Source organism: Bos taurus, chromosome 7 (assembly GCF_002263795.3).
Source record: "Bos taurus isolate L1 Dominette 01449 registration number 42190680 breed Hereford chromosome 7, ARS-UCD2.0, whole genome shotgun sequence".
Taxonomy (NCBI): domain Eukaryota; kingdom Metazoa; phylum Chordata; class Mammalia; order Artiodactyla; family Bovidae; genus Bos; species Bos taurus.
This window is the reverse complement of record NC_037334.1, coordinates 61838741-61865956: the sequence shown is the minus strand read 5'-3', so window position 1 is coordinate 61865956 and position 27216 is coordinate 61838741. Positions and strand designations below refer to the sequence as shown.

Sequence of the window (27216 nt, the reverse complement as noted above, 5' to 3'; positions counted from 1 at the left end):
TAAATGGAAAGCAACCCATGTTTAAATATTAGAATGCTTACTCTTGCTCAAGTAACAATACTAGTCAGCCCAATATGGAGAAGGCAATGGCACCCCACTCCAGTACTCTTGCCTGGAGAGTCCCATGGAAAGAGGAGCCTGGTGGGCTGCAGTCCATGGGGTCGCTAAGAGTCAGACACGACTGAGTGACTTCACTTTCACTTTTCACTTTCATGCATTGGAGAAGGAAATGGCAACCCACTCCAGTGTTCTTGCCTGGAGAATCCCAGGGACGGGGGAGCCTGGTGGGCTGCCATCTATGGGGTCGCACAGAGTCGGACACGACTGAAGCGACTTAGCAGCAGCAGCAGTCAGCCCAATATACAGATTCATTTCATTCCTATTCAATCAGAGACTTTTTTTTCCCCTGAAGTGGAAGAAAAATTCCTAATATTTATTTGGAATTTCAAGGGATGCTCAAGAGTCAAATTTACCTTGCGAAAGTGTGCTACTGCATTCAAATAGACATACAAACCATAGAGTTTACTTGGAACACAGAAAGAAACCCTCAGCCTAAGCTAAGAACCACAGATGAAAACAGACACGCATCTCCATGACAATGGCCTGGGTTATGGGTCCTAAAATGTGACACCAAAGGCACAGAAAACAATGAAAATTAGATACAGTGGTCATCAAAAAAGTTAAAAACTTTCATGTGTCACAGGACATTCTCATGAGAGTGAAAGGACAACTAGAGGTTGGCAGAAATATTTACAAACCAGAGGCCTGCTACGGGTTTAAGATGCCAAGAACACAATTTAAAAGTAGTCCAAAAATCTGAACAGACATTTCTCTTAAGATGACATACAAATGGCCAACAGCAAATGAAAAGATGCTCAATACCACCAATACTAGAGAAATGGAAATCAGAACTACAATGAGATGTTGTCATACAGGTCACAATGGCCATCATCATAAAACCAACGGGGTCTGAAGTGATCTCTAAAAATGGAGCACAATACACTTGACCCAGAAAACCCCACAAATCATGCAGATCAAGAGGTTCCAGGCCATTAAGTGTATGCGTATCTGAAAAGCCACCAAGTATCTGAAGGATGTCACAGGAAACAAGCGATGTGTGCCATTCCATCATTCCAGTGTGGAGCTGGTCGGTGTCCACAAGCCAAACAGTGGGGCTGGACGCAGGGTCAGTGACCCAAAAAAAGTGCCGAATTTTTACTGCACATGCTCACGCACATGCAGAGAGTGCTGAACTTAAGGGCAAAGATATAGATTCTCTGGTCATTGAGCACATTCAGGTGAACAAAGACCCCAGGAGGCAGCACAGGACTTAGAGACTCATGGTCAGATCGACCCACAAGTGAGCCCTCCCTGCCACACTGAGATGATGCTAACTGGAGGAAAACATTGTTCCTAAACCAGAAGAGGAGGCTGTGCAGCAGAAAAAGATATCCCAGAAGAAAGTAAAGAAATAAAAATTGATAGTCCAGAAATAAACACAGCAAAAAATAAATGCATACAAAAGTTAAAAAAAAAAATCTATAAATAAATGTTGGAGAGGGTAATGAGAAAAGGGAACTCTCCTACACGAATGGTGGGAATGTAGGTGGGTATAACCATGATGGAGAAGAAAATACAGGTTCCTTAAAAAACAATAAACAGAACTACTAATACCATAAGATCCAGCAATCCCATTCCAGGGCATATATCCAGAGAAAACTATTATTCAAAAAGATTCATGCACCCCAGGGTTCACGGCAGCTCTGTTTACAACAGGAAAGACACGGAGGCCACACAGATACCTACTGGCAGACAAATGGGTAAAGAAGAAGTGGTACATATATACAATGGAGTATTACTAGCCATAAAAATGAACAAAATATGGATGGACATAGAGATTCTCACAGCCAGTGATGTAAGTCAGATAGAAAAGGACAAATATCATATGATGTCACTTATATCCAAAATCTAAAATGTTGCCATAAATGCCATTATTGATAACACAGATACAGAAAACAAACCTATGGTTACCAGTAGGGAAAGTGAGGGGTGGCTGGAAGGGATAAACTAGAAGACTGGGATCAACATATACACATTACTCTACATAAAATAGATAACTAGTAACAACCTACTATGCAGCACAGGGAACTCTATTTAGTACCCTGCATTAACCCCTATGTGAAAAGAATCTAAAAGAGAGTAGATATACAAATAATTTAACTGATTCAATTTGCTGTATGCCTGAAGCTAATACAACACTGAATACCAACTATACTCCAAAAAAAAATTTAAACATAATACAAAATATTTCAGAATTCAGTCAAGGAAGTGAAACACTTCTACCCTGAAAACTCTAAAACACTGCTTAAAGAAACCTAAATAATTGGAAAACAACATGTTTAAATATATTAGAATGCCTAGTAATGTTCAAATAATAATACTATTCAGTAAAAACAGAGATTCATTTCATTCCTACTCAATCTGATTTTTTTTTTTCTGAATTGGTAAAAACATCATAATATTCACATGGAATTCCAAGGGACACTGAAGAGCCAAATAGTATTCCAGATGTGTATTACTGCAGTAGCATAGACATACAGACCATGGAATAGACTTGAGAACCAAGAAACAAACCCTCACTTCTAATTTCACTTGATTGCTGATAGAAGTGCTAAGACTGGTCACTGGGCCAAGAACAGATCCAACAAATGGCACTGCTGCTGCTGCTACGTCGCTGCACTCGTGTCCGACGCTGTGCGACCCCAGAGACTCTGGCAGCCCGCCAGGCTCCCCCGTCCCTGGGGTTCTCCAGGCAAGAACACGGGAGTGGGTTGCCACTTCCTTCTCCAATGCATGAAAATGAAAGGTGAAAGTGAAGGCGCTCAGTTGTGTCCGACTCCTAGTGACCCCATGGACTGCAGCCCACCAGGCTCCTCCGCCCATGGGATCTGCCAGGCAAGAACTGCAGATGCAACAAATGGCATGTGCAAAACCTTTACAGTGGATCTTCCCTCACACCATAGACAAAATTTAATGCACAATGAATCAAGGCCTAAAATTTTGGAACTAAGCTATAGAACTGTAGAAGAAAAAAAGGCTGAATATCTCCCAGACCTTCGATTTGGTGCTGGAACCTCCGATTTGACACCTAAGGCACAGAAAACAACGAAAATCAGACATTGGCCTTAAAAAAAAACAAAAAATAAAAAACTTCCACGCATCACAGGACATTCTCACAAGAGTGAAAAGACAACCTAGAGGAGGGCAAAAATGTTGGAACACCATAGGCCTCCTATGGGTTTAATGTTCAGAATATATAAAAGATGCCAACAACAGAATGCAAAACTGGACCCAAAACCTAAACAGACATGTCTCAAAGAAGACATACAAATGGCCAACAGAATGTGAAAAGATGTTCAACATCACTAATTATTAAACAAATGGAAATTAAAACTACAATGAGATACCACTGCACATGGGTGAGAATGGCCATTATAAAAAAAATCTACAAACAATAAATGCTGGAGACAGTGTGGAGAAAATAGAGCCCCCTACACTGGTGGAGGGAGTGTAAATGGGTACACCCACTACAGAGAACACCACTGAGGTTCCTTATAAAACCATATACAGAACTACCCTATGATCCAGCAATCCTCCTCCAAGGCACACATCTAGAAGAAACTAGCATTCCAAAGGAAACCTGCACCTCAGGTCCACTGCACCACTGTTTACAATACCCAAGACTGGGAAGCCACCTAAATGTCCATCGACACAGGAATGGAGAAAGAAAAGTGCAACACCTATTTGGGGAATATTACTTAGCCATTAAAAAGAATGAAGTAATGCAATTTGCAGCAAGAGATTTTCCTATTGAGTAAGGAAAATCAGACAGAGATGAAAGAAATACCACATAATATTCCCTGTATGGGGAATTTAAAAAGAAAGGATACAAGCTAACTTATTTAGAAAACAAAATAGACTCACAGACTTAAGAATGACTTATGGTTGCCAGGGGTGAAGGGCAGGGAGAAGGGGTTGCAGGGAGTCTGGGATACATGTGAACACACTATATTTAAAATGGATAAGCACCAAATCCTACTGTATGGTATATGGAACTGTGCTCAGTGCTCTATGGCAGCCTGGATGGGAAAGAGTTTAGAGGATAATGGGCATGTGAATATAACAATTGTTACACATTGTTTTGGGATTAACCCCTTGATCATTATTACATGGTGCCCCCTTCCTTGTTTCTTGTCTTTTTTTTTAAGTTGTAAATATATAAGCACTCAAAACAGGAGCTCCTTAATATATAAAGTAAATGATAATAGTCATAAAAACAGAAACAGTGACACACAATAGTGGGGGACTTTAAACCCCACTTTCATCAATCATCAGCCAGACGAAAAAAATCAACAAGGAAACACGGGCCCTAAAAGAAACATTAGACCAAATAGACTTAGTTGATATCTATAGAAAATAGAAAAATCTTCTTCTATAGTATTCATGGAATATTCCCCAGGACTGATCACACCATAGGCCAAAATCAAGCTTTGGTAAATTTAAGAAAAGTGAAATCACATCAAGCATCTTTTCTGACCACAAAACTATGAGATTAGAAATCAATTACCGGGGAAAAAATATAAAACACATAAATATGTGGAGACTATACAATATGTTACTAAACGACCAATGGATCAATGAAAGAATCAAAGAGGTAATAAAAAAATAACTAGAAACAAGTGACAAATAAAAAAATAGCAAACCTATGGGACTCAGCAAATACAATCTTACCTCACAATAAAAATCTCAGATAAACAACCTAACTTTACATCTAAGCAACTAGTGAAAAGAAGTAACAAAACCCAAAGTTAGTACAAGAAAAGAAATCATAAAGATCACAGCAGAAATCAGTGAAATAGAGACAAAGAAAACAATAAAAAAGATCAATGAACCTAAAACCTAGTTCTTTGAAAAGATAAAACAAAACTGATAAACCTTTAGCCAAACTTATAAGGAAAAAGTGGCAAAGGGGGCAAATCAATAAAATTAGAAATGAAGAAGTAACAATGAACACCACAGAAACACAAAGGATCATAAGATGACCACACGCTTACACAAAAACCATTTGCCAAAAAAAACGGACAACTTAGAAGAAATGGACAAATTCTTAGAAAGGCACAACCTTCCAAGACTGAACCAGGAGGAAACAGAAAATATGAACAGACCAGTCACAAGTGCTGAAACTGAAACAGTGATTTTTAAACTCCCCAAAACAAAAGTCCATAACCAGGGGGCTACACAGGCAAATTCTATCAAACATTTAGAGAAGAGTTAACGCCTATCCTTCTGAAACTATTCCCAAAAATTGCAGAGAAGAAATACTCCTAAGCTCATTTTATGAGGCCACCATCACCCTGACACCAAAACCAAAGATACCACACGCACAAAAGAAATTACATGCTAATATCACTGACGAACAGACACACAAAACACTCAACAGAATAGCAACAAACTAAATCCAACAACACATTAAAAGGATCACACACCACGATCAAGTGGGATTTATCTCAAGGATGCAAGAATTCTTCAATATCCACAAATCAATGTGACACACCACATTAACAAACTGAAGAACAAAAACCATATGATCATCTCAACAGATGCAGAGAGAGCTTTTGACAAAATGCAACACCCATTTATGGAAAAAAAAAAAACACTCCAGAAAGTGGGCATAAAGGGAACTTACCTCAACATAATAAAGGCTATATATGACAAACTCAGACTTCCCTGGTGGCTCAGCCGGTAAAGCATCTGCCTACAATGTGGGAGACCCACTAGTATCATTCTCAATAGTGAAAAGCTGAAACCATTCCCTACAAATCAGGAACAAGCCAAGGATGTCCTCTGCCACCACTTTTATTCAACATAGTTTTGGAAGTCCTAGCCACGGCAATCAGAGAAGAAAAAGAAATGAAAGGAATCTAAATTGGAAAAGAAGAAGTAAAATTGCCACTGTTTGCAGATGACATGATACTATACACAGAAAATCCTAAAGATGGTACTAGTAAACTACTACAGCTCATCGATGAATTTGGTAAATAAAGTTTCAGGGTACAAAATTAATACAAAGAAATCACTTGCTTTCCTACACACGAACAATAAAGGTCAGAAACAGAAATTAAGAAAACAATCCCATTTATCACATCAAAAAGAATAAAATACCTAGGTATAAACCTATGTAAGAAGACAAAAGATCTGTACTATGAAAACTATAAGATGCTGATGAAAAGAAATAGAAGATGACACATATGGAGGGATACACCATGTTTTTGGATTGGAAGAATCAATACTGTCAAAATGACTACACTACCCAAGACAATCTACAGATTCAATGCAATCCCTACTGAATTACCAATAGCATTTTTCACTGAATTAGAACAAAAATTTAAATTTGTACAGAGTCACAAAAGACTGAATAGCCAAAGCAATCCTGAGAAAGGAAAATGCAGATGGAGGGATCAGGCTCCCTGACTTCAGACTACACTACAAAGCCACAGTCACCAAGACGTATGCTGCTGGTACAAAAACAGAAATATAGATCAATAGAACAGGACACAAAGCCCAGAAATACAACCCCGCACCTATGCTCAATTAACTTATAACAAAGGAGGCAAGACTACACATTGGAGAAAAGACAGTCTCTTCAATAAATGGTGCTAGGAAAACTGGACAGCTACATGCAAAAGAATGAAATAATACCAGACACAAAAATAAACTAAAAATGGATCAAAAACTAAATATAAGGCTGGACATTATAACTCTTGGAGGAAAACATAGGCAGAACACTTTGACACAAATCGCAGCAAGATCTTTTTGAATTAACCTTCCAGAGTAATGAAAATAAAAACAAAAATAAACAAATGGTATTCAAACTCAAAAGTTTCTGCACAGCAAAGGAAACCATAAACAGAAAGACAATCCACAAAATAGGAGAAAATATTTGCCAACAAAGTGACTGACAAGGGATTAATCTCCAAAATATACACAAAACTGTTCATGAAGCTCTAGGTCGAAAAAACAAACAACCCAATAAAAAAAATAGGCAGAAGATCAGAGATTTCTGCAAAGAAGACATACAGATGGCCAAAAAGCACATGAAAAGATACTCAACATCACTAAATATCAGAGAAAAGGAAAGCAAAATACAGTGACGCATCACTTCACACCAGTGAGAATGGCCATCATCAAAAAACATGTGAACCATACACAGGGAGCTCTGCATGGCGCTCTGTGATGATGCAGAGGAGGAGAACAGGTCAGGGAGTGGGGAGGCTCAAGAGGGAGGGGAGATATATATATATAATTATGACTGATTTGCACTGATGTAAGACAGAGATCCCCACAACACTGAAACAATTCTCTTCCAATTAAAAAATCGAAAAAATATGCAAACAATAAATGCTGAAGAGGGTGTGGAGAAAAGGGAATCCTCCTACACTGTTGGTAGGAATGTAAACTGGTATAGCCACTAGGGAGAATGTTATGGAGGTTTCCTAAAAAACTAAAATAGAACTACCATATGATCCAGCAATCCCAGTTCTGGGCATATATTCAGAGAAAACCATAATTTGACAAGATACATGCACCATAATGTTCACTGCAGCATTATTTACAACAGCTGAGCCAAGGAAACCACCTAAACATCCACCAGCAGGGGAACGGATAAAGAAGAGGCACATGTAGTAGCTCAAACGGTAAAGAATCTGCCTGCAATGCAGGAAACCCAAGTTCAACTCCTGGGTCAGGAAGAGCCTCTGGAGAAGGGAATGGCAATCCATTCCAGTATTCTTGCCTGGAGAATCCCATGGACAGAGGAGCCTGGTGGGCACAGCCCATGGGATCACAGAGAGTCGGATACGACTGAGCAACTGACAGTACCTACTGCTCCATTAAAAAGAACGAAATAATGCCATATGCAGCCACAGGGATACTACAGATTATCATACTGAATAAGCCAAAGTAAATATCATATCACTCATAAGCGGAATCAGATTTCTACAAAATGACACAAATGAACTTAGTCACGAAACAGAAACAGTTACAGATATGGAAAACAAACTTATGGTTACCAAAGGGGAAAATGGAGGGGGAGGGATAATCAGCAGTATGGGATTAACATGTACACATGACCATAAATAAGACAGATAACCAACGAGGACCCGCTGTACAGCACAGGGAACTCTACTCGATATTCTGTGGTAACCTATATGAGGAAAGAATCTAAAAAAGAATGAACACGTATATATGTATAACTGAATCACTTTGCTGCACACCTGAAACTAATTCAACATTGTAAATCAACTATACATGAATAAAATTTTAAAAAGAAAGAAAGAAAATAAACTCATGACAGTGCTCGTCTCTGGGGGGTACAATTATAGTGCCTTTTCACTTTCTCTGCTATATATTTCTGTAATGTTCTTATAATTCAACAATTCCTTTGTAAGGCAGAAGTAGTACAAAGAATATTAAAGGTGGGGGTGAGACAGACAAGAGGGAGAAGATGCCCAACCCCAGGGCAGCAGAGCCTGAGCGCCGGGGACGAACTGGGGGCTATCGTCGCGTCACTGCTACCCCCAAGTGCCCTCTACCTGGGGCTGCGACTGCTCTGTGGGCTGTCTGGTTCTGGCAGAGGCCACAGGGGTCAGGTCAAATGTGACCCTCAGTGGGCCCATGCACCCTCCTGTTGTCCCCACGGCACTGCACTCCGAGGGTCTGGATGTTGAGGGCCCGTGGAAGTTGTGAGTAGGGGCAGAGCCAGGCCCACTTACCTGTGTGGAAGAATTTCCCTGAGTAGCCCAGGTTGAAAGTGAAGTTTGGGATGTGTGTCCGTAGTTCGTTCTGTGTATCAAACAGGGCCTAGGATAGGCAGAGTGGGGACAGTGCGGTGAGAGGAAGCCAGGAGCTCCCTGCTCCTCCCATGAGGGCCCACATCAAGGGTCTGGCTCCTACAGGACCAGCTACAAAGGCTGCAGGGCCCAGGGAAAAATAAGAATAGGGATGTCTGCACAAAAATTGTTAAAAATGTCAGGAAGGGAACAGCGGAGGATCACCTTGTGTGGGCATCTTCCAAGCATGGGGCCCTGTGTGACTGTGCAGGCCCCATTCCCACGAAGCCAGCCTGTGCTACCACCTCCACCAGGCCTCCGGCAAGACAAGGCCTAGACCCTAGCCTGATACTGCTGTGTCCTTGAGAAAGTTTAGCAACTTCTCCAGGCCTCAGTTTCCCTAGGTGTGAAATGGGGTTAACAACAGCTCTCTCACGGGACTCTAAATGAGATACTACATGTAAAACAGCCTGGCATTTTGGCAAATGATGAAAAATGGTAGCATTGTCATGTCTGAAGTCACTGCCACTGTTAGCCTCATGTCTTCATCTGTCAAATGAGGGGGATTTCACATCACTGGTGACTAAAAGGCTGATACCAAAGGACCACAACTTTTCTAAAGATATACTGTGTGTCCAGCAATGCAGCGTTTCCATGCACGGCACACTCAGTGCTTTGCATGTCAGAGAAGGGATGCTGACCCTTGTGAAACAAACATTCAGTTGTCCTCTGGAGTGGGGACTGAAAAAGTCCCTACCAGGCATGATGTGCAAGGCTGCTGGGAAACCTGCAAGAAGAGCCTGCTATCAGAACACTTTGCAAACAGAAAGTCCTGGCTCTCCTGGGGCCATGCACTACCTCATGGACATCCATGCCCTAGCTGTGCTGCCTTGGGCCAGTCACTTCACCTCTCTGAATCTTAGTGTCTGCCTCCATAAAACGGGATTTAAAACAACACCCATCTCACAAAGCTGCTGTGAGGATCAGATGAGGCAACACATAGAAAGGGCTGAGCACAGAGCCTGGCGCTTGCCAAGCCTTGAATAAAAGCTGCTGTTGGTATTACTTAAGTTGTACTGGACAGCCCGTACTGTACAAGTTAATGAGGCAACATTCATGTTTCTGAAAGAAAAGCTCAGTTGTCGCCAGTGCTTGGGACTGAAGAAAAAAAAATTTTTTTTTAACTGTCCATTCTGACTCAAAAAAGGATGCTTAAGGCAAATGGGACCTGGCTGCTGGAGGGCTCGGCAGTCTCCACTGAGCTGCATGCATGGAAGAGGGCATCTCTGTTGGTACTCTTCTACAGAAACAGCTCCAAACTGCTAGCATTCTTCTCACTCTAAAAATGGGGAAAATAAGAACCAAGAGGCCAAGTCTGGGGTTCATGGGAGACACAGTGAGCCTGGCAGCCTGATTTCCTTCTGGGGCCAACACTGGACCTCTCAAGGACTCATCCTGGACAGGGAGCAAAGACCTAAGTTACAGAGGAGAGAGCAAGGCTGGGCCACCAGAAGAATGACCTAGGTAGAAAACAGAGTAATCTGCTTTGCTGGAGGTGGATCGTGGCATCGTATGAAGCCTCAGCTGGAAGGCTCAAGAGGAGCTGTCGCAAAACTTTCTTCCAACAGAGGAGCCCTCGAGGAGGTGAAATCTCAGAAGCAGACACATAAAACAGCAATACTGCCCTGTCCTAAAAGTGGGGCAGAGGGCTCAGAGCCTGGCACCTGCACACGCCCCCGACCCCAACCCCAGCCATCCAGGCCCCTCCCACCCACCCCATCTTGTCATTTCACTGCTGAGGTTCAGACAAGGGAAGGGGTGTGCTCAGGTCACCCACTTAGGGGCAGACTGGGACTTGAACCCAGGTCTTGACTCCCCAGACACTGCCTGCTCCCCAGAAGCCTCTGCTCTGCTCTTCTCCTCTGGAGGTGTAAGGAGGAGCAGAGAGTTCACTCTGGACCAAGGAAAGGTCAACACATCCCCCTGCTCCTCACCCGGGGGCCCCACCCGCTATGGCCCTTTCAGGACCTACAGCCAATCCCAACATAGCACCCATGGGAGGAAAGCATTGCTGTAAAGTCTCTTTCACTCCTCCTCCTAACATCAAAAAAAAAGTCTTGGTTTGGTGCTAATACATTTCTAACTCTCACTAATCTCACATAAGAGAGGACAGGCGGTCAGTAGGCAGCAGTACTTCAGTAGAATTTAATCCCCTGTTTTGTTTTCACTGGATCTATTGTTATGGTTGCCCTCTATTTATGGCATGTGATACTGATTTCCCCATTTACACAAGTGATGTTGTTCCCTCTGCATATAACCCTGAGTAAAATAGTGAGTAGACGGAAGCTGTCTTTTAGAGAATGCTTAACGGTCTTAATTTGTAGGTGTCTCTTTTACAGTGAAACATGTGTAAAATTTCATGGCTTGCAAAATGCTTTTACATATAGTTAGTTAAGTTAGGTAAACATTTTTTGAATTAAATACATGCCTTCCACCATCTATACAGAGCTCAGTTAAAGTATGCCTTGTGTATGATTTAAGCTCTAATTCTTGTTTTATGAGTTTTGGAGGAGCTTTGATACTGACATACACATTTTTGAGAGTTAAAAATCATGTCTGGATTAAGAGGTAGGTAAACAACTCCGCACAGCTCCCATCTCTCAGTAGTTATGTTCCTGAGCCCCACATATCCAGATGCAAAATTCCTCTATATTCAGTACTTCAAATAATTTTAAATGGCTACCTGCTGCGAAGAAGACAATAGAACCAAATGGCCAAGGGAGGGGGACGGACAGCATAAAGGAGTACAAAGAGCAAAGTCACAGTGGGGACAGCAGAGGTTGATGGTGGTGAGGCCTCCCCTGCCCCCGCTGGCACCCCAGCCATACCTTCACGTCCTCCACCTTCATGCGTGTGCCCTCCTTGCCCACGAAGATGTCATCGATGTCCACCAGGATATAGCGGTCCAGAGGCAGTGAGAGGCGCTTGCCCGTGAGGAAGGCCACGGCATCGACGAAGACGAGTTTGTGCAGCCAGAAGTTGAGGTTGTTGCCAAAGAGGACACGCTGGATGCCGTCGTGCAGGCCCAGGTCCTGGACCACCGTGGCATGCAGCGCGGCGTGCAGCCCGGCGTCCGCGCCCAGGTGCGGGATGGACTCAGACGAGCGCGTCTTGGCCAGCAGCACCGGCTCGTAAGTGGAGTGGTTCGACTGGAACACGGTCCAGTCCTCGCCGGGCAGCACGCCCTTCTCCACCTCACTGGGCCGGGTCACATAGAGCAGCGGGGACTTGGGGTTGATGCTGCAGTCCTTCAGGCCCAGGTTCGAGTGCAGGAACAGGGGGAAACCTTTGAGCTGTGCGCTCAGCAGGCTGTTCTCATTGGCCTGCAGCAGGGAGGGGAAAGGAGGGGAGGGGAAAGACAGCCATCAGATCCACAGCCCCCGGGACCATGGAATCTCAGGTGTAATACTGAGATGGGCAGAGAACAGTAATGTCAGCAGTACCCGCTCTCATTCCTGGAGGCCTCATCACACTCCTGAGCCTCTGTGAACATAGCACACCCCACTCTGCCCATCTCAGTACCACACCAGCTCACACACGGGACGGCTTCCCAAAGCCAGGAACCAGGCTTGCATACTTCACGTGAAGAGGCCCTGTAATCCTCCCAGCAGCCCCACGATGGAGGCATCTCCGTTATACAGACAAGGAGACCAGTCCCAGAAAGGCTAGGTAACCTGTCCAAAATCACACACGGGAAAGCTAGCAGTGGAGCGCACAGATTCTGCCACCAGTCTGCCTGACCTTGAGGAAGTTATGTAACCTCCCCACGCCTCAGTTTCTTCTGCTATAAAACATGGCCAAGAATGGCAGCAAGTCCCTCAGGGCTGGTGGAGGAGAGTGAGCATTAATCCTGGCAAAGTGATCAGAACAGGACTGGCAGCATCACCATCGCGCCTTCAGTCTTCACATCAGCCTCTGTCATCCCGCTTCACAGGCAAGGACACCGAGGCTCCGAGCGCAGTGCCATCCTGGGTCACACAGTGGTCAGGATGAGCCGCACTGCACAGCCACATGGCTGACCCCAGAGCCCACCCACCTGACCACCAGGCTTCCTGCCTGGGCTTTCCAAGCTGGCTTTTGCCACACCATCTTTTCTTCAGGAGAAAGCCTGGGCGAATGCCCATGGAGAAGAGATCAGAGAGCAGGAGACTGCTGGAGGAGCAGGAAACTGCTGGGGGTGCAGGAGTAGACACTCCGCCGCAGAGTGCTCCCAACCCCTAGACGCCCCAGCACTCCCGAGGCCATGCCCCACAGGAGTCCAGCTCCCGGTGCCTCTGTCTCCTCCCAGGATCCACCGCTGCCAGCTCTCTGGGGACCTTCAGACAGTACCCAAAGCACCCTCTCCTTCCTCTTCCCTGGACTCACAGCCCCTGCCCCTTGTCCTTCACCCTCCCAGTCACATTCCTCTGGTTGTAGTACAATCTGTCTTTGTCCCTGTGCCACCTCCTTTGAGTCTTCTTGGCCTGACAAACTCTTGCTCATCCTTCAAAACCCAAAGCATCTCCTCTCTTCTCATCCCTGGGACCACATTAAAGCCTCAGCTGCAGCACTTCTCACCTCGGCTGCAGCACTATCTGTTCAGAGTCTCCCTGCCAGTCCACGCCCTCTCAAGGGCAGGGACGATGTCATTTCTACGTTGGATTCCTGGTGCCAGCACAGGCTTGACACCCAGTGGGAGAAAAGGCATATTTGATGAGTAACTGAATTTTTAAAAAGAAAGAACAGATCCCGAATACCTGGCACATGACAGCTATTCATTACACGTTTCATTTGTTTATCCCACAATTATTCACTATTCCAGGCACTGTGTTAAGTAACAGGCATGTGGTGAGAAAAACAGACACTGCTCCTGCCCTTATGAACTATAAAGGCAAGCAGAGAAGAGAGAGAGAAATCAAAATAGCAGAAATGTACATAAAACTTCAATGTGGCACAACTACACAGAAGAGGCTCAGAGCTCTAGAAGAGTAGGTAACTGAGCATAGTCAGCTAGCTCAAGAGAGGCTTCGCTAGGAAACAGACTTCTGAACTAAGATTTAAAGAATGAGTAAGTGTCAACTAGGGCAGAAGTGGGAGCCAAGTTCAAAGAACAGCAAGTGCAAAGGTCCTGAGATGGGACAGAGTGTGGCACAGTCAAGGAACATGGAAAGGCCAGCAGAGTGATCAACAGGGAGAAGAGGCAGAAAGGTCAGCTGGGGCCAGACCTGCAGGACCCTGGAGGCTGGAAGTGGCACTGGGAAGCCAACAGACTCCATCAAAGGGATCTGAACAGAGGGATGACAGGTTCCTATTTGCATTTTAAAGGTCCATCTGGCCACTGTGTGGGGTGGGACAAAGCAAGAGTGGACAAAGGGCGCCAAATGAGGTTGGAGAGGGAGGCAGGGTGGTGCGCTGGGCCGCCCTGGAGAGCTGGCCTGTGAGCGCCGTGCAAGGACACTTGCTGAGGGCCAAGCCTTGTGCCAGGGCACCTTTCAGTAATAACCTCCATGCAAAACTGCTTTTCTGTAATTCCCGTGAAGGCTCTGGAGGGCCCTGGCCTCACAAGCTGAGGTAAGGGGCCTGTGTTCCACTCTCCACACACCAGGAACACCTGCCAACTCCCCACCCTTGTGATGAGAGTCCCAAATTGAGAGGCCCCTCCCCCAGCCCCAGGGTCCCCAGGACTGTTAAGCCAGCACCGGGGACAAAGGCAGTGGGGGCCAGTGACATCTCAGACCCTGTCTATCACCTGCTGTGGCCGGGGAGGCCACAGTGGACCACAGGCACTGGGGGATCCCATTTCAAAGCCCCGATCCTGAACTGACTGCCAGGCGCTGGCAGCTCAGGCAGCTGGCCAGCTAGGACACGGCGAGGAAGGGAGAGAGCCAAGTCACTGGCTGTCCACCCCAGCCTGCAGTGAAAGCAACCATCTGGGAAGGGAAGGGAAAGTAAGCATAAGCATGGCAGAGACTGAACTCCCACTGTGGGCCTCGCCCCAAGGGAGGGGAATCCCTCCTGTTCTTCAGCACTGGGGACCCATACAGGAGACACCAAGTCTTCCAGTGGGGTCACCAGGCAGAGGAAGGAATAGCCCTGACCCAGGAATGGGAAGGCCTAGTACATGACACCCCACTCCAGTACTCTTGCCTGGAAAATCCCATGGACAGAGGTGCCTGGTGGGCTGCAGTCCATGGGGTCGCTAAGAGTTGCTTTTCTCTTTCATGTATTGGAGAAGGAAATGGCAATACTCCAGTATTCTTGCCTGGAGAATCCCAGGGACAGGGGAGCCTGGGAGGCTGCCGTCTAGGGGGTCGCAGAGTCGGGCGTGACTGAAGCAACTTAGCAGCAGCAGCAGCAGCAGTACCGACTGAGAGTAACTGGTTGCATGACCTTGGGAACCTCAGGGCCCTGCTTCCCAAGGCACTACTTCTTAGGGCCTCAGGTCTCACAGCTATCGGTTAGTTTGCTCCTACAAGTGGGTTAGAAGAACTGAGCATGCTGGCTCAATCTTGGCTCAGACTTATGAGCTGTGTCAGTCTAGACAGCCAGGTTACTTTTGGAGCCTCAATTCCTCACCTAAAAACAAAGTACTCACTTCACAGGACCTATGAAGTGATAGGTGATATATCTGATAAAGTGATATATTTGATAAAGCACTAGAACATTTAGGTATGACCTAAATCAAAGCCCTTCTGGTTATTCAGTGGAGCTGATGAATGGATTCAAGGGATTAGATCTGGTAGACAGAATGCCTCAAGAACTATGGACGGAGGTCTGTAACACTGTACAGGAGGTAGTGACCAAAACCATACCTAAGAAAAAGAAATTCAAGAAGGCAAAGTGGTTGTCTGAGGAGGCCTTACAAATAGCTGAGAAAAGAAGAGAAGAGAAAGGCAAAGGAGAAAGGAAAAGATACACTCAACTGAATGCAAAGTTTCAAAGAATAGCAAGGAGAGATGAGAAAGCCTTCGTAAATGAACAATGCAAAGAAATAAAGGAATACGACAAAAAGACTAGAGATCTCAAGAAAACTGGAGATGCCAAGGGAACATTTCATGGAAAGATGGGCACAATAAAGGACAAAAACAGCAAGGACCTAACAGAAGCAGAAGAGAAGAAGAAGAGGTGGCAAGAATACGCAGAGGAACTGTGCAAAAAAGGTCTTAATGACCCAAATAACCACGATGGTGTGATCACCTACCTAGAGCCAGATATCCTGGAATGTGAAGTCAGGTGGGTCTTAGGAAATCTCACTATGAACAAAGATAGTGGAGGTGATGGAATTCCAGCTGAGCTATCTCAAATCCTAAAAGATGATACTGTTAAAGTGCTGCACTCAATATGTCAGCAAATTTGGAAGACTCAGCAGTGGCCACAGGACTGGAAAAGGTCAGTTTTCATTCCAATCCCAAAGAAGGGCAATGCCAAAGAATGTTCAAATTACCACACAACTGCACATTTCACATGCTAGCAAGATTATGCTCAAAATTCTTCAAGCTAGACTTCAGCAGTATGTGAACCAAGAATTTTCAGGTGTTCAAGCTGGATCCAAAAAAGACAGAGGAACCAGAGATCAAACTGCCAGCATCCGTTGGATCTTAGAAAAAGCAAGGGAATTAAAAAAAAAAAAAAGCCACTTCTGCTTTATTGACTATGCTAAAGCCTTTGACTGTGTGGATCACAAACTGTGGAAAATTCTTAAAATGATGGGAATACCAGACCACCTTTAATCAACAGAACCGAACATGGAACAATGGACTGGCTCAAAACTGGGAAAGGAGTACATCAAGGTTGTATACTGTCACAGTACATCCTGTGAAAAGTTGGCCTAGATGACTCACAAGCTGGAATCAAGATTGCCAGGAGAAATATCAACAACCTCAGATATGCAGATGGTACCAGTTTAATGGCAGAAAGCGAAGAGGAAGTAAAGAGCCTCTTGATGAAAGTAAAAGAGAAGAGTGAAAAAGCTGGCTTAAAACTCAGCATTCGAAAAACTAAGATCACGGCATCCATCCCATCACTTCATGGCAAAAAGATAGGGAAAAAGTAGAAACAGTGACAGACTTTATTTTCTTGGACTCCAGAATCACTGGGGATGGGGACAGCAGCCACGAACTTAAAAGACGCTTGCTCTGTGGAAATAAGGCTATGATAAATCTAGACATGGTATTCAAAAGCACAGACATTACTTTGCCAACAAAAGTCTGTCTAGTCAAAGCTATGGTTTTTCCAGTAGTCATGTATGGATGTGAGTTTTGGATCATAAAGAGAGCTGAGCGCTGAAGAATTCATGCTTTTGAACTGTGGTGCTGGAGAAGACTCTTGAGAGTCCCTTGGACAGCAAGAAAATCAAACCACTCAATGTTAAAGGTATCAACCCTGAATATTCATTGGAAGGACTGACGCTTAGGTTGAAGCTCCAACACTTTGGCCACCTGATGGGAGGAGGTGACTCTTTGGAAAAGACCCTGATGCTGGGAAAGATTGAAGGCAGGAGGAGAAGAGGGTGACAGAGGATGAGATGGTTGAATGGTGTCATCGATTCAATGGACATGAGTTTGAGCAATCTCTGGGAGATGGTGAATGACAGGGAAGCCTGGCGTGCTGTGTGCTGCAGTCCATAGGGTCACAAAGAGTTGGACATGACTGAGCAACTGAACAACAAGGCCTGCAAGGCAATGAGCTGAGGGTGCGGCACAGAGTAAGCGTACAAACAGGGCTTCCCAGGTGGCACTAGTGGTAAAGACTCCAGTTGCCACTGTAGGAGACAAAAGAGACAGGGGTTTGATCCCTGGGTCTGGAAGGTCCCCTGGAGGAGCACGTGGCAACCCACTCCAGTATTCTTACCTGGAGAATCCCCATGGACAGAGGAGCCTGGCAGACTACAGTCCATGGGGTTGCAAAGAGTCAGACACGATTGAGGTAACTTAACACACACACACACAAGTGTGCACAGAAAGCATTAGTGGCCCTTGTCAGGCCTCTGCCAGGATGTGCTCAACCCCGGGGGAACCTGGAGCTGCCAGGCTGAGCCAGGAAACAGGGCTACGGACGAAGACCGACTCTGCCCTCAGGGACTTCAGGGGCACATGTTGGCTGAGCCACAAGACAGACAGCCACCCCCAGTCATGTGTGCAAGGCCAGCCAGCTGCCACTTCCTGGTGGCTCTGGGTACCAAGCACTGTGCTAGTGCTTCCTGTCCACTGTCCTATCTTCAATGTGGTGCAACAAAGGCGGGTGCTGTGATTGTCCCCGTTTCACAGACTGGCTGAATATCCTGCCCAAGGTCACTCTGTCTGTAAGTGACAGAAAGAACTGACCCACAGTCTGGACTCTCCAGCCCCTGCTCTCCCACTGACCACGGAGTCCAGTGCTGTGGGCATTAGAAAGTGAGCACTTCCAGACCCCTGGAGTCCCAATCCCCAACCTGCATGTTTCTTGCAGAAGAGCAGAAACATGCAGCTTGACCACCAGATGGCTCCAGTCGGAATGGAAAGTCACCGGCCCCTGATGAAAACCAAGGAGGGGTCTTGTCTTACACAGAAGGGTGGAAAGAGCATGGAGCACTGGAGCGACCACAGGCCCCCCACAGGAGACTCGGCATACCACTGCCCCTCCCTGGGCCAAATGTTCACCTTCTGTATAGCAAGGAACCAGGGCCTAAGAGGATCCCAGCTCTGTTGTACCCACTGCGCCCAATGACCAGAGTCCATAGACTGGTCCCCAGAAACCAGGGGAGCTCTGGGCACTGGGCGTGGGCTCTGGTGCAAATGCTACTAAATACGTGGTTTTCAATGCTCCTGGACCCATCCCAGTGTTGGGAATAAAGTCTGTAGAACCCGATCACCTAGGTTCAAATACTACACCTATGCTCATTAGAGGTGTTGAGTGCGGGGACATTGCTTTGCCCCTCCGTGCCTCAGTTTTCTTCTCTCTCAAATCAGGATGACCTCCGCCTGGTTTGGAGGATGGTTTATGAGTGCCAAATGTGTTAGCTCACATAAAGTGCATAGCATGTGTGGGGCTGTGCATGAGCACTCAATAACTGTCAGCCACGCCGACGTTTCTCAGGCGTGGGGCTCTGCATCAAGCATAATGAAGTTCGTGGCAGGAACGGAACACAGTCCAGGAGCAAAGGGAAAGCAGACAATGAAGCCGTCTGACGCTACGCCACTGCCCAGCCATAAACCAGGCCAGCGTTTCCCAGATGCTGAGATGTGAAATAAAGGGTTTTGTCATCAAGCCAGCTGGGGAACAAAGCTCACCGGGTTGGTCCACTGCAGGACTTCTACGGGCCTTCAATTTCTTGGCCCACAAAACCTTTTCTAGTGGAAGAGCATCCTGCTCCATTAGTGCGTGAAAGAACACACCGTAAGACACCCTCATCTAGACCACAGTCCTCCCAGCACAGGGCACAGGGCCAGGGCGTGGCTGTGCCACCAACGCCTGGGCACAAACGAGTAGCCACCGGCGCACACTGCTACTTCTGACCCATCTCCTGCTCCTCTCTCCACTCACGCCACACAAGGGCTTGTGTGTTTACTATCTCCTCTGCCTGGAAGGCCCTTTGCACAGAGCCATGGGCTCCTCTCATGCCCTTCCAGTCACCTAATCAAAGAAAACGTCTCTGGCCAGTCTATCAAAACCAGCATCACTGCCCATACCCATCATCCACGTGCCCTTTCCTGCTTATTTATTTTTTTTTTTTTGTACTTATCACCACCTGCCACCTGGTATGTTCATTTGCTCACTGTCTAGTCACCCACCCCACCCATTGCACAGAAATGTCAGCAGCACAATCGCAAGGACTTGGCACACTTCGATCACCACTGTGTCCCCAGTGTCCACCGAAGAACAAACATGGTAGGCACTTCGTAAATATTTGCTGAATGAAGGAACAAACACCCTCAAGCACCCAGCTAGTCCCAGTCACCCACCTTGCAGTTCAGAGTTCTCTGGCCATAGCCTCTGGGTCTCCTATCCGGCTGTCCCCAACCTCCTCCCCAAGGACAGCTTCTCCATGACAATTTCAGAAAGGACCGTGGTCCCAGCAGTCGCTCCGGGTACCCCACCAAGCCCAGAGTAGCTCACTTGTCCTCTGGGATTTCTTTCCCCTCCTTCTTCCAACGCAAAATGGCTCTGGTCCAAGGGGTGCATGAACTCCATATACCCCTCCACAGCCAAGAGGAAAGGGTATAGGACCCAGAGCCCCAACCATCTAAATCTGGGCTCAGAGCCTGGCTCTCTCACTTACAGGCAGCACAGCTTCCTGTAACCTAACTTTACCCTCCTGAGCTTTGGTTTGCCCATCTGCAAAACAGGGACATACCCCCGCCCTTGGGAGAACTGCCGTGACAGGTTTTGAATGACCCAGCAGAGCACATGCTCTTCTCCCTTGCACCCCATCCCTAGGGCCACTCTTAAGAGTGGGCCAGCAGCGTGCAAGGCCTGTGCAACGCAGGCAATGCTCCTAATAAAGCTAATACTTAAAAGGCACCTACCAGGCACGAGGCACCATGTGCCCCAAGCACCTTATCTACACTCACCCGCTCACCCTTCACGACCAGCAAGCTGGGAGGAGGCGCTGTCATTACCCCCATTGTACAGATGGGAAAGTCAGGAACTCAGCCAGCGAGTGTGGGATGAGAATCGAGCTCAGCTGGAGCTCCTCACTGCTCAGACCTGCCCCCGCGTACCTTGAAGAAGCCAATGATGCCCACACCGTAGGCCACGCAGTACTTGTCCAGCAGCTCCCGGTTCCAGGCATCCAGGTTGACGTACTTGAGGATGTTCTCATAGATGATGAGGGCGAAGCGGCCGCGGCCCTTGTCAGTGAGTGTGGGCATGTCGCCCTTGCCCGGTGCAATCTCCGTGCGGTACTTGAAGCGGCTGGACTCCAGGATGGCCACCACCTCCTGGCCCAGCTGCGAGTAGAGGCTCTCCACAAACACCAGCACCAAAGGGTCCGTGCGGGAAGGGGTGGCCGCCTGGATGGGCTTGAGTGGCAGCAGGCGGCTGGGCGCCACGGGAGGAGCGTCCCCACAGTCAGGCTCGGGGGCGTCCGCCGAGGGCTCCAGGCCCCGCTTCCAGCCATAAAGGTAGTAGGCCGAGACAAAAACGCTGAACAGGCAGAAGGCGAACAGCAGGAAAAGGACGGCCTGCGGGGACACGTGCCGACACAACCTGCGGAGGCGCGCCAGGGCGGGCATCCTGGCCCCCAGACCGTGGCCACCAGGGCCCCGGCCTGCCCCAAGGCCCCACGCAGGAGGAGATGCCCGAGTTGTCCACCGGCCAAGAGATTCACAGAGACTCAGTGAGTGAGGCCCGCAGTGGGCAGGGGAGAGGAGGATCCGGGCCCTGGCCCTTCCTCCCAGCCAGGGGCGCAGTCCACGGCTGGTTGCGCTCCTTCCTTCCTCCGCACCCCTTTATGTCACCATGGCAAACCCCCCACGTGGTCCTGTGCACAGCAGAAGTGCCCCAGGGCGTCAGGGCCTCCTGGGGGGGCTGGGCAGCGGGCAGAAGGATGCTGGGCAGGCCTGGGGGGGCCACATGCCGCTCGCTCAGTGGGGCCCCCGGGGCCAAGGCTGTGGAGAGAGAAGGAGAGTCAGAAGGTAGAAAGTCGGAGTGTGGGCCCTGGGGGTCTCCACCGACTGTGGACCCACAGGACCTGATCTAGGCCAGCCCGAGTTCGACTACTGCCGCTCGACCTGGGTGCATGCTTTGGGGCAAGCTTCTCCATCTCTCTGAGCCTCAGTCTCTCCATGTGTTAACAACAGTCCCTGCCTCACCAGAGGCTGGGAGGTTTCATCCCATAATGTATACATCACGCTGAGCAGTTACCTGCATATGGTGTCTTCAGTGATAGATGCTGTTTATCATGATTACCAGAGCCCAAGACTGCACCAAGAAGACTCCAGAAGCAGGAAGAATAAAGCGGGACAATAAACGTTCGCAAGGCCTGGCAGCTAGAGGTGGAATTCTAAATCACGACCCAACACCGCGTTCCCCCACTCCCTTACCCGCATGCTTCCCACCCCTTTCTCTCTCGGAATGCGCCCAGCAGCGCCATCTGACAGATTAAAGCCTAAGGCTCAGACCAGGATTCAGACTTAGGCTGTGAGGCATCAGCGGCTTGGCTGTGCGAGAAGGCCTCTCAAGCATCAGCGATCTCACGTGTGACATTGCCAGGCCTGCTGCACCAGGCTGGGGCCGAGGGGTAACCGAGGAAACCTACTGGAGGAGCACAGAGTAAGCCACATGTAAGAGATGGCAGCTGCCGCTATCTGCCCCAAATACAACAGGCATCTCTCATCCTCAGGGCACAAGCCCGCAGCAGCACACACCAGCCCAGCACAGCAGGCGACCAAACCCCCTGCCCTGAGGATCCCAAGCTCGCCCAACATCCTCACCCAAACAGCACCCCGACCACGGCCCTCTAGTCTCCCTTAAACGTAAGTGGAGGCAGCTGCTGAAAGCTGGCAGGAGAGCTCCCATGCAGGATGGGAGATGGGGATAAGGACAGGAGTGAGGGACTGGGCTGGCGCAGCCCGGAGGGGAATGTGAGTCTCAGACCCAGAGGCAGGGATGAAGATCCCGCAAAAACGTTCCCAGCCCCCAGACTATATGGTCTGCTCAGCGTGGGTACAGTCTACCAGAGACCCTAAAGCTGTACTTCTAGGAACTCATCCTAGAGGTAGTAATTGCAGAAGTGTGCAAAGATTTCCCCAGAAGAAAACGAATCCCCGCGCTGCATAATAGCCCAGAGTGTTGTTTATAATAGCAAATGCCCAACAATAGGGGACTGTCTTTAGCAATTATAATGCAAGCATGTGATGGAATCCCAGGCAGCCATTTATAGTATGTTGAAGAAGGGCATTTACTGACACAGAAATAGAATTACCATATATATTGTTAAAGTAGAAAACATTTTTATAAGACCATACTGTCTTATTTTTGTGAAAAATTTTACGCGTAAGCCAGAAACTGGTACTAAATCCAAAAATCAAAACAAAAAACAGTAACAATTATCTCTGACTTTTCTTTTCCTTTGTTTCCTAGATTTCCTATAATAATCATTTGTTATTTTGTGAATACGTGAAAACAAATATTTTTAAGAGATGTGCTCAGCAAAGAGGCAGGGGTATGAAACGAGGACGTGTCTCAGACGCCGGGTCTGCTCACAGTTCTGCCATAATGCGCTGTGTGGCCTCGGCACACTCTGCCCCTTTCTGGGCCTCTTGTTGGTCAGCGAGGGGCCTGGGCCAGATGACGTCTGGGGACTTTTCCACCTCTGATATTCTACAGTTCAGTCTTTTACGATGTACCAGCATCACAGGGAACCCAAGGCGGCCAAGAAAACAGGCGAGTGTGACAGCAGGGAGGGTATCTGAGGGAACTGAGGGGCACTTAATCCCCCTGGAGGAGGAAGGGGGAGGATCAAGGAAGGCTTCCTGAAGGAAGTGGTACCTGAACTGGCCAGAAAGCCAAGCAAGGGTTGACCCAGGGTAGGAAGAGGGAGGGACACACAGCGAAGCTCAGACGTAAGGGAACAGGCAGAGCTTTCCAGGGAGTCCCTGCAATTCCAGCTGAGGGCAGGGCAAGGCGGGACAGGCTTCCTGGGTGGGGCCAAGAGAGCTGGGGCAACTGGTCCAGCTTATTCCCAGGGTGCACCCATGTCCTGATCCCCTTTGATAAGGGCAGCCCTCTGCCCTGCAGCCACAGCGAGCCCCACCCCTTGGCCCAGGGCCAGGACAGGAGCACAGTGGGTGGGGAGGCACCTGCCTACTCAGGCCATCTAACCCCACCTCCCCTGCTGGCCTGGGTGCTCTGGTCACCGGCCTTCAGCCTGTTGCATTAACAGCCTTTCAACATGTGTGCTAATGACACAACCAGCGGTCTCAGGCGTCTTGGGGTCACCGACCCCTGTGGGAATCAGACATTTCCCTATTTAAAAAAATGCACGTATGCTGGGAAATGTTGCAACAACTTCATAGTCCAAACCCAGGGCCTCCAACTCCCTAAAGCCCTAGGTCAATAGAGCTTAACGAGCAGACTAGAGCTAGGCAGCTTCGTTTAAACCCAAGCCCTACCACCCAGTAACTGTGTCATCTGGGGCAAGTTCTTTAAGTGCCCCCAGTTTCCTAATCTGTAAAACTGGAAAACTTGACATACTTTCCGAAGTTGTGAAAATTAAATGAGTGGATACATAGGAAGTGTCAAGCCTGGCACACAACCCTGAGGAAGGCCCAGCTGCTGTTTTCATGTATTCCTATTTAACGTACTCATAACGTGGGTAACACCTGAGCCCACAAAGCACCGTGAAGCTCCGGGCACTCTCTAAGTCTCTAACGGCCCTTGGAATCCCAAATCCCCACTTTCAGGAGCCATGCCTTGCTGGGGAACTGGATGGATGAACAGAGGCCATATAGAAGCCATAAGGCTAGAGAGAAGGCCATGCAAAGCTCAAGCCCAAGAAAGGGTAAAGGGGGAAAGCGGGTGACCGACTGGCCCCTGGCCCCAGAGAAGGCCGAGTATCCTGGCAAATCGCTGACCACCATCGAGCTGGCCACGGGGGCCTCCAGTGCGGCCCCCACTGCAACCCCTCAAGGGCCTGGCACCAGCCATCCAAGGCCCTCCATGTCTGCCTGAATTCCTGCACTCCTGTGGCTCAAGGGATGCCAACCAAAGCTTTCAAACCTCTGTGGAGCCACGCAGGCCTCAGGGACATCTAGGGGCTGAGGCCTCAACACTTCCCTCCTGCCCTGGGCCTTGCCGACATCACCAGCCATTTTCCTAAACTCCAGCCTCGCCCAACCAGTCACCAGTCTTGGTCATGCATCTAGGCCTTTGTTAATGAAGTTCCCATTGCTTGGAATGTCTTCCCCTACCCCTTGGGACACTTACTCATCCTTCAAGACCCCAGTTCCAATATCATCATGTCTCTGAAGTCATCTCCACCCACCAACCCCTTTCCTGCCCTCACGTCCCATTCCTCGGGCTCCCGCCCCATCCCTACTCTATAGCATAGAAGCTGAGAACCAGGACCCCCCAGCCAAAACAGGATGCAAAATTCTTTGACAGCATTTTTCTTTGAGACTAGCTATCAGCATCTTAAAATCAGGAGATTTCATATAAAAGTCAGAACTTCCAACTTCTTGGAGAAGGAAATGGCAACCCACTCCACTACTCTTGCCTGGAGAATCCCTTGGACAGAGGAGCCTGATGGGCTACAGTCCATGGGGTGGCAGAGTTGGACACGACTGAGCTACTGACACACACACAAAATTGAGGAGATACTTGATGGCAAAAGGGTACATTTCATCCACTCTCCCATCTCCTGCAGGAAGCAGGATGGGGCAGGCAGCAGCTGGGAGGCAGGATGGCTCGCCACCCCACCCCTCATCCCTTCTGGAAGTCTTGGGGCCTCAGCGCCTGCAACAGCTGGCCTTAGGCAAATAGAAGACTAAGTTGTTTACTGGCAAAAAAAAAAAAAGAACTTCCAACTTCTTGAAAAACAGCACATTTGAGGGACTTCCCTGGCAGTTCAGTGATTAAGACTCTGCACAGTTTCAATCCCTGGTTGATGCGCTAAGATCCCACACGCTGCATGGTGTGGCAAAATAAAAAAGAAAAAGTCCATTAAAAAACAAAACACGTTTTAGTGACACTACGCCTGTGGAAATGGCAGCCCACCCCAGTACTCTTGCCTGGGAAATCCCACGGACAGAGGAGCCTGACAGGCTACAGTCCATGGAGTCGCAAAGAGTTGGACACGACTGAATGGCTGAACTCAGCATGGGGCATGCACACCCACTGGCTACCTTTGTAGCTTATACTTCAAGCTCCGGCCTCAGGTGGGTGAACACAGTCCCATAGCTGACCTCCCTCCCTCATTTAGCTCCCTGATGGCTCAACAAGTAAAGAATCTACCTACAATGCAGGAGTCACAGGAGATGCAAGCTCAATCCCTGGGTCAGGAAGATCCCCAGAGAAGCAAATGGTAATCCACTCAGTATTCTTGCCTGAAAATTCTATGGACAGAGAAGCCTGGTGGGCTACAGTCCACTGGGTCACAAAAAGAGCTTCTCTGGTGGCTCAGTGGTAAAGAATCCACCTGCCAATGGAGGAGACACAGGTTCAATCCCTGATCTGGGAATATCCCACAGTCAGGGCAACTAAGCCTGTGTGCCACAATTATTGAGCCTGTGCTCTAGAGCCAGGGAGCCATAACAATTGAGCCAACATGCCTCAATTACTGAAGCCTGCAAGCCCTAAAGCCCATGCTCCGCAACAAGATAAGCCACTACAATGAGAAGCCCTCATACCACAACTAGAGAGTGGCCCCTTAAAACCACAACTAGAGAAAAACACACACAGCAACGAAGATCCGGCACAGCCAAAAATAAAATAATAAATAAAAAGTAAAAAGCAACAAAGGGTTGCAAAGAGTGGAACACAACTGAGCAATTAAGCACTTAAGTGCACACACTCACACACACATACCAACCCCTGAGCACACCCGAGCATGCAGTCCAGGAGAAGCAGACTTGAGTGTTTCTACACATGGCTCTGTACCCTGGAGCCTGCAGATGGCAGCAGGACCGGAACTTATGACCTGTGCCCGGCAGTGTGCTAAGCACTTTTACATACTTTATCTCAATTAATCCTTACAACTAATACTGTCATTCACATTTACAGTTGCAGAAAATAAGGCTCAGAGATGTTAAGCCACTTAAACCACACAGCTAGTCAGTGGCAGAAATGAAATCTGAACCCAAACCCCATGAAATGGTGATGGCTCCAGAGCCTATAGGGGAATCTTGGCAGGGACAGGGGAGAGCATGAGGGGACCTCAGCTACCAAGCCCTCAACCAAGCCTCCAACTGTGCTCTTTCAGCCCTAGGCCCAGCTTTCCCTGCCAAGGTGCTGGGGATAATGAATGAGATGCTCTGGTTGTCATGGAGATGCCATGGCAACGCTGCACTTTCGGGAAATACCACGGTAACTGTGGCCACTGCTCTGTTCAAAGTCACTCATGACCCCACCCCCCACTCCAAAATGCTCAGGTGCCCCCAGAATCCTCTCTAGGACGCAAAGAGAAAAGAGGCAGAAGCTACAAGGAACTTCTCAGAAACCAAGTTGTCTAGAGAGGAGGACTGGGGAGGAGGTTGAGCTCTGCCCTGGATGGACAGGTGGGCTCTGAAGTGAGACCAAGAGCCCCCTGAGCCTTTGACGGTGAAGTGCACCTAACAACCCAGCTCCCGTGCACTTGCTGCCTCCATGTGCA

General features: G+C 48.0%; 1 protein-coding gene across 3 annotated transcripts in view; it reads right to left on the bottom strand.

The window, feature by feature from the left end:
• The window catches only part of NDST1 (N-deacetylase and N-sulfotransferase 1), an 87918-nt gene that overhangs the window by 36978 nt on the left and 23724 nt on the right, over positions 1–27216 (bottom strand). For all 3 annotated transcript variants that reach the window (NM_001192361.3, XM_024994189.2, XM_059888134.1), the window contains 3 exons: positions 20627–21514; positions 11777–12271; positions 8832–8919 (listed from right to left, as the gene is read on the bottom strand). In NM_001192361.3, coding sequence (NP_001179290.1) covers positions 8832–8919; positions 11777–12271; positions 20627–21139 — 1096 coding nt within the window. In that variant the 5' untranslated portion in view covers positions 21140–21514. The remainder of the gene's footprint in view (positions 1–8831; positions 8920–11776; positions 12272–20626; positions 21515–27216) is intronic.